General features: G+C 37.3%; 1 protein-coding gene across 9 annotated transcripts in view; it reads right to left on the reverse strand.

Moving 5' to 3' along the window:
* RAPGEF4 (Rap guanine nucleotide exchange factor 4) overlaps nucleotides 1–12888 on the reverse strand; it is a 339342-nt gene that overhangs the window by 25805 nt on the left and 300649 nt on the right. For all 9 annotated transcript variants that reach the window (XM_031960444.1, XM_031960441.1, XM_031960446.1 and 6 more), the window contains 3 exons: nucleotides 8249–8374; nucleotides 7490–7668; nucleotides 3878–3968 (listed from right to left, as the gene is read on the reverse strand). In XM_031960444.1, coding sequence (XP_031816304.1) covers nucleotides 3878–3968; nucleotides 7490–7668; nucleotides 8249–8374 — 396 coding nt within the window. The remainder of the gene's footprint in view (nucleotides 1–3877; nucleotides 3969–7489; nucleotides 7669–8248; nucleotides 8375–12888) is intronic.

Raw genomic sequence — 12888 nt, forward strand, 5'->3', positions numbered from 1 at the left:
TGATAGAAGGGAAAAAAAAAGAAGCATTGGCTCTAGAATGAGAAGATCTAGATTCAAATTCTACCTTTCCTCTCTGGCTCTGTATTAGGAAATGAGGTGAATTGAGTAGACAGCATCTAGATACTCTCTAGCTCTAGAATTCTGTTAGGCTATGAATCAAATTCCTATAAAGAGAGATCAAAGTAGCATAAATAGTTTTTTCAAGTTCAACAGGTTCAACTAGCATGTCAAGAATTTTTTCAGAGGTAGGGCCAAGAAGCAAGAAGTAGGATAGAGATTTCCAATCTATGAAACCATTCCTAGAGCTGGAGGGAAGTAAGGAAGGCAGAGGGAAAGGGAAGGTAGGAATAGCAATTAAGGTTTACTTCTTATCTGTCACCTTTCCCTAATAGTCCTGTCACTGAACATCTTTTTCTAAACCTAGATTATAGGAAAACTGAGAAGCAGGGATTGGGGATAGGGAATTGGGATGTTGGAGATGAGGGAGAAGAAATGTGATAAAAACTATCTGAAAAAAAAAAACTAGAACCTTCCCTTATCTCTTTAGTTGTTATTATCTTCTTCATCATCCTCCAAATAAACATATGTAATTATTTATTTATCAGTCATATTCTTCCCAGTAAAATGTAAGTTCCTTGAAGAAGGAAATTCTTGTTCAATCTTTGTATCCTCAGCTTCTAAGTCATGGTCTTGCACACAGGTAGGCATGTAATGAACTCTTAGTTGATTGTATTTTAGCCTCTTAGGTTTTTGTATGTCAGAGACGTTTTTACATGCTTGTAGGTAAGTGAGGAATAGCACTATATTTTTTCTCCACATATTGTCCAGACTACATGGCTTTGTATTTTCATTGTATGCTGTCTGGTTTTCTAAGAATTTCATATGCACATATCATGTGTCCCCTATAGCATTATATATTTCATGAGACAGAGACCATGCTTATAATTCCCAGTGAGTGTCGGTCCACAATAGGATCATAGGTCTATGTGATTAAACTCAAGAATCTATATGAATTCAAGCATTTTTAAGAGAAATGAAGCAAAGATGTTTACTTAGCTGCGTTTCATCATAAGATAGAGTTTTACCAAAGGTGAGACAAGAATCTCTTTTGGCTTAAATGGTGTAAACTTTTCTTGCTCCCACTGGAATAAGATGAGTCATCTGCTCCTATTGTGCTTGGTTCTGCCCTGGTCAGGCATTAGTCCTGACGTTTGCAATTCCTTCCAGGTGAATAGGGGAGACTGGGGTGACTGGCTCCTCTATCCTCATCACCACAGTGTTGACATTTGCAGAAAGTCCCCTATCCATAGTTAGCATGGTCCTTGACAAGCTATAGGGCAGTTTTTAACCTGAGGTCTGTGAATTTGTTTTTTGTTTTTAAACTTTGATAACTGTATTTAAATTTCAATTTCAGTCTCCTTTATAATTGTAAAACATTTTATTTAATGCATTTAAAAACATCATTCTGAGAAGGGTCCACAGGATTCACTACACTGTCAGAGGGCTCCATTACACAAATCTGAGGTACCTGCTTTTGGTTATTTAGTTCAATTCTGGTCTTCCTGCAGAGTTCCTTAACTTCCTTGGACCTGCTCTAGATCAGTGGTACTTAAATTTTTCTTCTCATTATCTTTATACTATTAAAGATTATTGAATATCTGTCTAAAGAAATCTTATGTGGGGTTATAGATATTTATGTGGGGTTACAGATATTTATCACAATAGAAAAAAACTAATTTTGAATTTGTAGATCCTCTGAAAGGGTTTCAGAGACCCCCAGGATTCTCTGGGTCATACTTTGAGAACCATTGTTCTAGAACAGCCTCCGGGAGGAAAAATGGTGACTGAAGGGGCAGATGAATTACTAAAATACACAGTCCTATAGCTGCCTACCCAAAAGGGTCTCCTGGGCTTGCTGCAATCCAAACTTGTCCCTAGTGGTGTCTTTAATGGCCCCCATAAGCCTTCTGAAAAAAGGCAGAGGAAATTGCAAGATGACTTTATTGCTTTATTTACTTGTAGCTTAACTCAGTTCCTTTGCCAGATGGAAGCTGATACAGCTTCATGACATGCAGGCCTCACTAATTCTCTCACTCCTATATTCAGGAGATGAGCTGATGTGCGCCACACCTGCCTTGCTTATACAGAGAAACTCAAGAAAGAAGGAATTGGGACAGCATGATCAGAAAGCAACTAAAGCATATAGGAGAGCTGGGGATGGTAGTGTAAGGGCAATGGAAGGATTATTCAGGACAGTCTGCATGGGCAACTTTCAGGTTTGTCTTCAACTGCCCCTTCTGTATCTTCTCTCCCTCCTCCATCTTCTTCTTTTGTCATTTAGATTCTATATTGCTTGCTTGACTTTGAATCCAGAGAGCTTAACTCAATATTTGTCAGAGAGTAAATTCTGTCTCTGTCTCCTCTGTCTTTGTCTCTGTCTCTATCTCTGTCTCTCTGAATTTGTCTCTTTCTTTTTATCTTTGTCTCTGTCTCTTATCTATCAATCAGCGCTCTGTTTATCTGTCACCTATCTCTATCTCTAATTTTTGAATGTTTCAACTTGGAGTGGAAATCTATTTCTGAATTGTTGCCTGTAAGAAGAGTATTTCTTTAATTATATAAATGTACAACATACAATGAACATATATTGACTTAATAAATGTTTGTCAAATTCAACTGAATATTAAGTTTTGGCCAGTTGTCCTTTCTTCAAATAATATAGATCTGCAAGATAGCTAAGACATATAGTTCACAGCAGGTCCCAGGCTGGTTTCCTCACAGATCATTCCCTCAATAGCTGGATGTATACCTTGGTTAAAAACACTTCTCCCATCTTAGTGTTTAGTAGAAACTTCTCTCCTATCATTCTTTTGAACATCTGAAAATTTCTTTCCATATCCTACTGGAACTATTATTATTTCCATTATATAAATGGTGGGACTGAGGCCTAGTGAGAAGATAATTCTTGATCAAATTCTGATAGTTGGAAAACTAGTATAAAAAGGGATAAGATCTATGTCCCAGTATCTTACCTTATTTGTCACTCACAAACCATGAAGACTTTTTTTTTTTTTTGCTGAAGCAATTGGGGTTAAATGACTTGCCCAGGGTCACACAGCTAGGAAGTGTTAACTGTTTGAGACCAGATTTGAACTCAGGTCCTCCTGACTTCACGGCTGGTGCTCTGTCCACTGAGTCACCTAGCTGCCCCAAGAGTTCTTTCTAACACAAATTTCACTGTGTGTACACTAGGAGTTCTTAACCAGGGATTCACAAACTCCAAAGGGATCTCCAGAAAAATTTCAGGAGATTTGTGAATATGGACACACGTCCACACATATACAAATATATGTACACACACACACACACACACACACACACACGTATGGCAGACAGGTGGTACAGGGCATAGAACACACAGCCCAGAATCAGGAAGACCTCAAACTTGACTTCAGACACTTCCCAGCCATGTGACCTTGGGCAAGTCACTTAACTCTGCCTCAGTTTTCTCATCTGTCAAAGGAGTTAAATGAAGAAATGGCAAAACCACTCTCTTATCTTTGCCAAGAAAACTTCGAATAGGGTCACAAAGAGTTGGACACAACTGAAATAACTCAACAACGAAAACAACAAATAAATACATATACACACATGTATATACACATATGACTGTAATTTTTTTTCAGTAATCTCTATCTGAAATTTACCATTTTCTTCAATTATTTAAAAACTTATTTTGAAATGTGTTTTATCCAAAGGCTTCACCTGAATGTCAAAGAATCCGGGACACAAAAAAGATTAAGAACTCCTGGTTCTTGTATTCATATATATTCATGCTTCAGGCAAATATGACAATCAGATTTCAGGCAATGCTTACCTCCCATGTTAGTGCCAGGCGGCTCACAGCAACATTACTAAGTCCCATGACAATGGCAAAAAAGGAATTCAGATTTTTGTACTCCTTACAGCTGAAACACAAGAAGGTTATGTTCAAGTAAAAGGCAACTCTGGGGGACACATACGAGTAGGATCCTGCCTATGGCATCATTATTTTTTTCTGATTTTTCCTTAAAAGAATGAAAAGCTGGATTTAATATGTCAGATAAATTGCAGTTGAGTGGTTACATTCTTGTTACCTGGTTTCTGTCTATAGTTTCAGACAGATGAACTTTAGCATTTTTCATTTTTCTTTCCCTTCTCAATAGTACTTTTATTCCATTTAATAATAAGTTGATTCTAAGAATGGATGAATTTTGGGAGAGGGTTAAAAAATAAGTTCGATGGTAAATTGAAATTTGGAACACATTTCTTATGAAAACTCCAACAAGCCTAAAAATGTATATAAAATGCCCTTTGGGAGGATAGACTTTCTAATCTACTGATGGACACATCTATCTAGTACCCTGTCTGGAAGGCAGAGGGATCCTTGTTTGTTATTCTTCATTCTTCATTCTCATAATTGCTGAGAGAAGCTATTAGTCTCCCTTCTGCTTTCACCCACTATAGTGAATAAGGAGTGCACCTGTCCCCTTGAAAGGTTTTGCTGGAGTTATGTGTTATGTACTGGGCACGTATTTTCTAGGACGTTTTTAGTAGTAGATGATACATACTTTACTGAAAATAGATGTGAAATCAACTGATCCCTGCCCCCTTCCCCCATCAGACCACACAGCGAATGTTTGAGCCCATCACTTTGCTATTTGCTGGTCTATTTAAGTTTGATGACTGAATATTTGGAAGAGAAACAAGGGGAAGATATTAACAAAATCCTTAGTCAGAATGTCACCAATCAGCCCAGGTATTTGGGTATTTAGCTTGACTCAAGAATACTGTAGTTTTCAACTTCTCCAACATCAGCTTGTGGGGGTGGGGGTGGGGGTGGGAAGGGAGGGTAGTACCCTTGTTCTAGGGACAAATACTCTACCAAAAATCAATAGTTATCTAAGTTGACTAAATCTTAGTTAAACCCAATGTGGATTAGCATTTTTATAAAAGGCTAAATTAAGTTGTTTGGTCTGTTGCCAGGGATCAGACTGAACAATCAGTCTCTAGTAAATCTTAAATTGTCTGTTCTGAAATGGGGAGGGGGGAGAAAGAAAAAAGAAAAGAGTGCAGCATAATGGGACTGATCCTACAAGGGAGATAGGATTGAGGGGTTTACCTCTTATTGGCTCTAAGTGCTTTAAGCCAGAAGAGGTAATTAATCAAATAGATACTTTGGGGGAAGGAGGTAGAAGTTAGAAGTGGAAGGAACTCAGAGGCTCCATCTGAGTTTAAGCATGTCTATTACTTGGTCTGGGTGTGCTGGCACCTCCCTTCTCCCCAAGACGGTGTGGAGGGTGGATAAGCAGGAAGATCATCAACATGGGTCCTTTTCCTTCCTGTTAGGAAGGAAAGACCGAGGACCAATGATAATGCCTTTCCTTAAGTCCACTTTATGTCTAATCTGTGCACTCAGGTGCAGGAAAGAGGGAATAATAAATAGAGAACTGAGATAAAATGAAAAAAATCAAGATGGAAAAAAATGGGAATTGAGTGATTATTTTTTACTACATGACAGGCATTGTGTCTGTCCATAGGTGTTTTATTTTGGGAGGCAGAAGTATAATGGAATTCTTAGTTGGCCAGAAATCAGTAGCCTGAAATTAGCCCTCATCAAACTCTGACCCTAAATATTTTGGGGTCCTGAGCCAGGTGTATAAACTCTCTATTTAAGCTTTCTCAGTGAAAACAGCATTACCTCCTTCCTTCATAGGTTTGTTTTTGTGTGTGTGTGTGAAAATACTTTAAAAAGCAAGAGGAGAAACAAGCAAAATGCAAAGTGTTACTATTATAACAGGTATGTTTCAAGTTTGGGAAATAAATTTATTGAAGTCAGAGGGGATTCCTTTTTTGTGTTGAGCCCAAGATAGCACAACTTAGGTAATAGAGGTTAATAAAGAAATCCATATTCACCTTAAGATATATATATATGCATATATTCACCTTAAGATAAATCTATATCTATCTATCTATCTATCTACCTATCTATCTATACAGAGACATGAGGATGCAAAAAAAGACCCCAATGATTTCCCCTGCTGACAATCATTTCATTTTTTCAGGTTTTATGTTGATGTTGTTTTTTTTTTTTTTTTTAAAGCATTCTTACTTTCAATCTCCATCTTCTTTCTTACAAAAACCCACCAAAATGGGTAGGTGCCCAATTTAGCAATAAGAGGCATTTATATATTTTTCTGACTTTGCCCATTTTCATGTAAAAATGCTTTTGTGTTTTCTCTTCCATTGGCACTCACCACTGTGGGAAGAGGAAAATGAGCTCTTTCAGATTTGGAAGCTCTATCTGTTCACAGGTTTCAATAAGCACCATGCTTTGGAGGCTTGAACCAAATACAAAAGAGACCCTGGCAGCCTTTTTCACCTGGAAAAAGGCTGGTCTTTGCTCCTAGGCCAAGGGGTTGTACAATTCTTCTTCACCTCCTTAGTAACATTTTTATTACATCCCCCTTGAAAGAACCCGAAGCTGGAAAACGACAAGAAAACAGGTCTGAGAGCTACACGCAGTGGGAGTTTTTGCTGACCTTCCTGTTTTGGCAGGATAATTTGAGACATTTGGCAAAGGGAAAAACATGGCTCAGAGTTTGCTTTCTTTTGTTTAGCTCTCTAGAAACCAGACTAAGCAGGCTCTCAAATTTTGAGTTTCAGAAAGCAGCCCAGAGGAGGTTGTTTTTATTCTCAACCTTTGTGCTGTAGAGCTCCTTGAATTTAGAAGGGAAAGGATTTTCAGTGCCATGGACCACGTTTAGCAATTTATTTTTAGCATTGTAGTGATACTGGAAACATGGAAGTAAACAGGGGGTTGTCAAGCATATCTAAATAGCAAGAGAAGATTAAATTCATGTCAGAGGGAAATCTAACTGGCCCGCCAGTAAATAAATTGTTTCCCATGAAGCGCTCCTAAATGGAATATTTATAAGATGCTTGATTTTTATCCTGAGTTTTAGGGAGAGATTCTCTTGCATTGGTTTGCTTGCTTTGGGGCATTTCATGCTGTCAGCCTCAGCTCATGGGTTTCTCTGTGTATGCTCTAGTGCCCTCTCCTGGACACAACGTGCCACGTTGGCTCGTTCATCTCCATCTCTACCTGCCCGCTGCTCAAGGATGTTTTCTTTAGGGCAAATGGGAGAGCAGAAAGGGAGCCATCCTGGGCTCCTGGACCAGCTCAGACGTGCATCTGCCAGAGGTGGTGAGCGGGATGTTGAGCGTTAGGAAAAGGTGAGAACGGCATTTCTCTGAAGGAAAAACCCGTTCTCCAAGCCCCTCGACAGTGCTGTGTATGTATCTCACAAAATAAAGATAGGGTAGGTGCTTCTGGGGGAGGGGGGGTTTATAAGTGCAGTCTTAGAGAAATTCTAAAGAAAGCAGCAGACAGGTTCCATGCTTGGCACACAGCTCGAGCATTTCTCCTGCATATGCCAAAGGTACTTACTGGGCTGCTATCTTAATAAATTTCTTTAGGAGCTGAACTCGCTTGCTGAGTTGGGCACAAAGGCAAATCTCAGTGACGACCCAAAACTGAATCTCATTAAACCTCCTTAGGAACAAATCCAAGTTTGCAGTGGTCTTCTTAAAGTTGTGCCTTCCAAATGTGTGGTAGATGAGCTCCAGCTGGAAAAGAAAATCCAGAGTTGTCGTATTTGTTTATTTTTTAATTTACATAGAGAAAAGGAATAGATAGGTTTCCCTTTTTTTCTCAAGACAATCTTGCTGAGTAGAAAATGTGGGTTTCCCTTAGTTGATAAGAATTTCACTTTATTTTAAGTTCATAGAAAATCACTGTGACATTTATGTTAATCATATAAATGTAGATACTAAAGACTGAATATACTTAGAAAGATACATCAGTGTGATTAAATACCCAGGAAAGTACTCAAGTCAGAATTTCATTTATTCCCCTTTTGTCTTGTTTCAGCAACAAAGACTTTAGAACTGACTTAAATGTACTCGATATTCACAGAATTGTCATTTAGTTTTCTTATCGTAATAGAACTTAGAAACAATTCTCTAGGACTAAAATTTGGTATTCATCTATAGGTAAAAACAGTTTCTTCACAGGGAGTCAAGTTTGGGTGAGAAAAGAAGACCATACAATGTAACACAAACTAAAACACAAAATTGAATTACAAAACTGTAGCTATAGTCCAGAGCTATGACCCAAAATACAAAATTTGGTATTGGGATCCATTACCTCATGTACACAGTTGAAAAGCTCCCAATCATAAATTGTCATCTGGTATGCTAAATCTTTGGAACTCATCAGTTCAAAAGTTCCCACTGTTCCAGTAGTTGGACCTTCTTGTTCTGGTAAGGGCGTCTATGAATAAAATACATGGATCATAGAGTTAGAGCTAGAAAGAATATTTGAGATGATCTAGTTCAACCCTCTTTATAGATGTAGAAACTGAGGCATATGACTACATGTTGCCTGAGTCAGACTTCAAATTGAAGTCCTCTAGGGCTTTTCTGATTGCCTAACCAATGTTCTTTCTATTGCTCTGTGTGGTGGTGATCTCCACTCAGAGTTGCTGAACCTAACAAGATGACCTTAACCTCAGTGGTCACTTTGGTCAGCATAATTATAAAAAACATCATCATCACTTATAACCAATGGTTCTCAAACTTTCTGTCATTATTTTTAGACCTCTTTTTACACTTAAAAATTATCAAAGACTTCCAAAGAGCTTGTGTTTACATGTGTCACATCTATTTATATTTTCTGTATTAGAAATTATAATGTCATGGTTTTATTGTGAAAATAATTTTGGTATCATTGACCCTCTGAAATGGTCTTGAGGACTCTCTGTCAGGAGTTCCAGGACAAATTGTGATAACAGTCACATCTACATAATCTAAGCTGCAAAAGTCAGCATCACCCCTAAATTCATATATATTGGATTTACTCTGTGAAGAGGGACAAGTAATTTATTTTGGCCATGAAGAGTGACAACTGGAGAACCTCATTCCGATAAATTTTCCTTCTGAAAGAATCTTGGCAACTCTTCTTGAGAAGTGAAGGTGGAAGATTTTTCTCTTGCTTCAATGTTTCTTCCCTGGAGTCAACCCAAAGCAGTGTCTGACAGAGGAATTTGTGACTTCTGATTATAATTTCTGGTGACTTTCATAAGAATAAGTGTATTTCTATCCTTGGTGACATCCCAGCCATACCTCTTTGGGCACAGCATACAACTCAGAAAGTTGAAATAGCAAGAGGGTGGTTCAGGGGAAGTAATGGTTTTCTTTCTCCTGTATTAAACCTAGTCCCCTCATTCCACAGGGAATTGTGAGCCCTCAGAGTCCTGCTCACTGGTCTTAGTGCTGGATTAGAAATTAGAAGATTAAGGGTCTTATGGTTCTGCTATTGACTTCCTAAAAACTTGGATCATTCCCTACCATCCCTATAAGTCAACTTCTTTATCCATAAAAGGAATATTCTATATATCCCAGTGCTTTATTATGCTATGAAACCATCTGAAGTACTTTCAGTTTACTGAATGAAATAAAGCACACAATTCCCCTCCCTTCAACATATCTCAACCATAATGATACCTGGCATTTTAAATAGTATTTTAAGATTTACAGATATGCCTACTTCATTTGATTCTCTCAACAAACCTGTCATATATGTGCCATTATTATTTCCATTTGACAGAAAGTGAGACTCAAGAAATATTAAACCACTTTGCAATAACTGTCTTTTAGGCCCCAGACATCTTTCATCTGGCCTACTGAACAAAATTTCCAAAAAAGAAAGGTAAATTCTAACTAAAAAGCAACATGATGTTACCAGTGAACTTATTTTAAATTTTTGCGACCTCTACAACTTTGTAAAATAGTTACGTGTATATTAACATGATTGATACCATATGGAACTGTCAAGAAGTTGTTGTTCAGTCATTTTTCAGTTCTGATGGACTCTTTGTGACATCTTTTGGAATTTTCTTGGCAAAGATATGGAGTGGCTTGCCATTTCCTTCCCCAGATCATTTTATAGATGAGGAACTGAAGCAAATAGAGTTAACTATCAGGGTCACATAGCTAGTAAGTTTCTGAAGTCAGACTTGAACTCAGGAAGATAAGTAGCTGCTTCCTATAATAAAAAGCTGGGTTCAAAACCTTTGTCATATCTTTACTAACTGTGACCATAGTGAGATGAAAGATGTCTGGGGCCTAAAAGACAGTTATTGCAAAGGGAATAAATATGTCTCAATTCAGTGTTATAGAGAGAGATGACACATGGCACAAGTAATGCCTTCTTAGCCTCTAAGCTTTTGCTATACCATCCCTTTTGCTAGGAAAAAATAGATTGTAGTAGCAAGATATCCATGTCAAAATCAAAACTCTTATTTTCCTTTCCAACCATACCCTTGCTTCTGAACCTTCCTAATTATATTTTGTCCAGGATACCACTGTCTTTCCAGTAACCCATCTCTATCACTTAGGCATTATCCCTGATTTCTTTCTCTCCTTCACTCTTGCTACCACAACTTGCTATCAAATCCTGCCATTTCTACTTTTCAATACCTTTTGTCATGATCTCCTTTCTTTTCTCAGGGCCATCAACAAGCTCCTATCTACATTTAGCTGAACTATTTAAATAGGCTCCTAATTGATATCTTTGCCTCAAGTGTCTCACAGTGTCAGAGGCCCTTGGACCATAGGAAAGATTCTGAATTCTAATATTTATTCTTCTTCTAACTTGTTATTATGCCACTGAGTAAATTCCTTCATCTTCTTTTTTTCATCTGTATAATGAAGAGATTGAACCAAACAAATCATTTGACCCTTCCAAGATTAATGGTTTGCATTTTAAAGTTGGTTTCTGCATTTGTCAAAATTATTTAGAACTGAAGTTTTACAGACAGCAAAAATATCCCAAAATAATGTGAATAGAAAGTTGCCAAGGACAGTGCCATGTCCTTCAAGACAACTAGTGCCCCCTTTCCACATATGTTTGTAAAGTCCATGACCTTTTCTTTTAGACTAGTAGTCGATAAATTCTGGCCATGCTCCTATCCATATACTTTTTAATCATCTATTGAGTAAACTTGAAAAAATTTCTTTAAATTCTAAACTTGAACTTCAACTAAAATGACATTTCAATATATACAGTAGAACTGAGAGGTTGGCTTGTATGTGAAATAATCTCACCTTCTAAATAGCTATCAAAATAATTTTTGAAAGTTCAGCTATGATATCACTTCTCTATATTATCCTACTAGTTTTTATAGATTCCAGGATTTAAATATGAGCTCTCCTATCTACCTTTTAAAGTGCTTCATATCTTGGCTCCTTTCTCCCTTTCTAGACTTATTATGTATTACGTTTCTTTACAAACCATATGGCCAAGCCAAAGTGGCCTCTTTCCTGTTTTTCTCACATTTACAACTCTATCTCTTAACTCTGCTTTTTTTTTTTTTTTTTTTGTTTCTTTTTATACTGTTCCCATGACTGGAATGCTTCCTCTTCTGATGTCTATAATCCCTTCCTTCAAACCACTCAAGAGACATACTTTATATTAAGCCTTTCCTGATTTCCCTAAATGCTAGTGCTCTTCCATCCAAAAAGTTTACTTTGTGTTACTTTTGCATAGGTTTATCAATGAACAAATCATTTCCATCCATTCCATCCAATCATTCCATCTCCTTCTTGAGAGCAGAGGAGTTTCATTATTGTTCCTGCATCTTCAGTATTTAGAAAAGTTTCTCACTCATAGAAGGCATTCAACAAATAGTTGTTGATTGATGGGATGATTGCATGTATACCATTTTACTTCCCTTCAGACACTTTATACTCCCATTAAATTGGATTGCTTCTCCACTTTAATAATATGTATTTTCCACCTCCCAATGACAAAATTCCCCATACATGTAGGAGACACTACATGTATGTCTCCTCTTACTCCTTCTTCATTCATGAATATCCATATGCCATCTTAGCTTAATTAACAGGAATAATTTCCCCCATCTGACAATATCCCATTATCTTCTTGCCTTCTCTTTATAAGTTTCTTTTTTTTTATTTAATAGCCTTTTATTTACAGGTTATATGCATGGATAACTTTACAGCGTTAACAATTGCCAAACCTCTTGTTCCAATTTTTCACCTCTTACCCCCCACCCCCTCCCCTAGATGGCAGGATGACCAGTAGATGTTAAATACATTAAAATATAAATTAGATACACAATAAGTATACATGACCAAAACATTATTTTGCTGTATAAAAAGAATCAGACTCTGAAATATTGTACAATTAGCTTGTGAAGGAAATAAAAAATGCAGGTGGGCATAAATATAGGGATTGGGAATTCAATGTAATGGTTTTTAGTTATCTCCCAAAGTTCTTTCTCTGGGCATCTCTTTATAAGTTTCAAGGGCACCAACAATTTTATTTATTTCATATTGCCTTTAACATCTAGCTCAAGACTTTGTATAAAGTTAGTTTTTTTTTTTTTTTTTACTAATTTTTAAAAAATAAATGAATGAAAAGATGAAGGAAATAAAGGACAAAGAAGAATAAAAGATTCCCAAGACTTGAGCAAGCCCTAGGTAATGAGTTGAAGGCCAATGCTATTAAAATTGATGGAGAAAGGCAAGGGGTTGGACCAGATTGTGAAGGTGGCCTGGGAGGGAAATGTAGTCCTGAAAAATGCCTGAATAAAGATGGCAGACTCCTTTAGGTGTCAAAAGGCAGTGGTCAGGAGATGCTAGAATAGCCCCAAAGCTTCTCTCTGTCTCTGTCTCTTTTTCTCTTTCTCCTTCTCTCTCCCTCCCTCCCTCTCTCTCTGTCTCTCTCTGTTTCTATCTTTCTCTGTCTCTCAGTCTCTTTGT

The sequence above is a fragment of the Sarcophilus harrisii genome, chromosome 3, assembly GCF_902635505.1.
Source record: "Sarcophilus harrisii chromosome 3, mSarHar1.11, whole genome shotgun sequence".
NCBI classification, from domain to species: domain Eukaryota; kingdom Metazoa; phylum Chordata; class Mammalia; order Dasyuromorphia; family Dasyuridae; genus Sarcophilus; species Sarcophilus harrisii.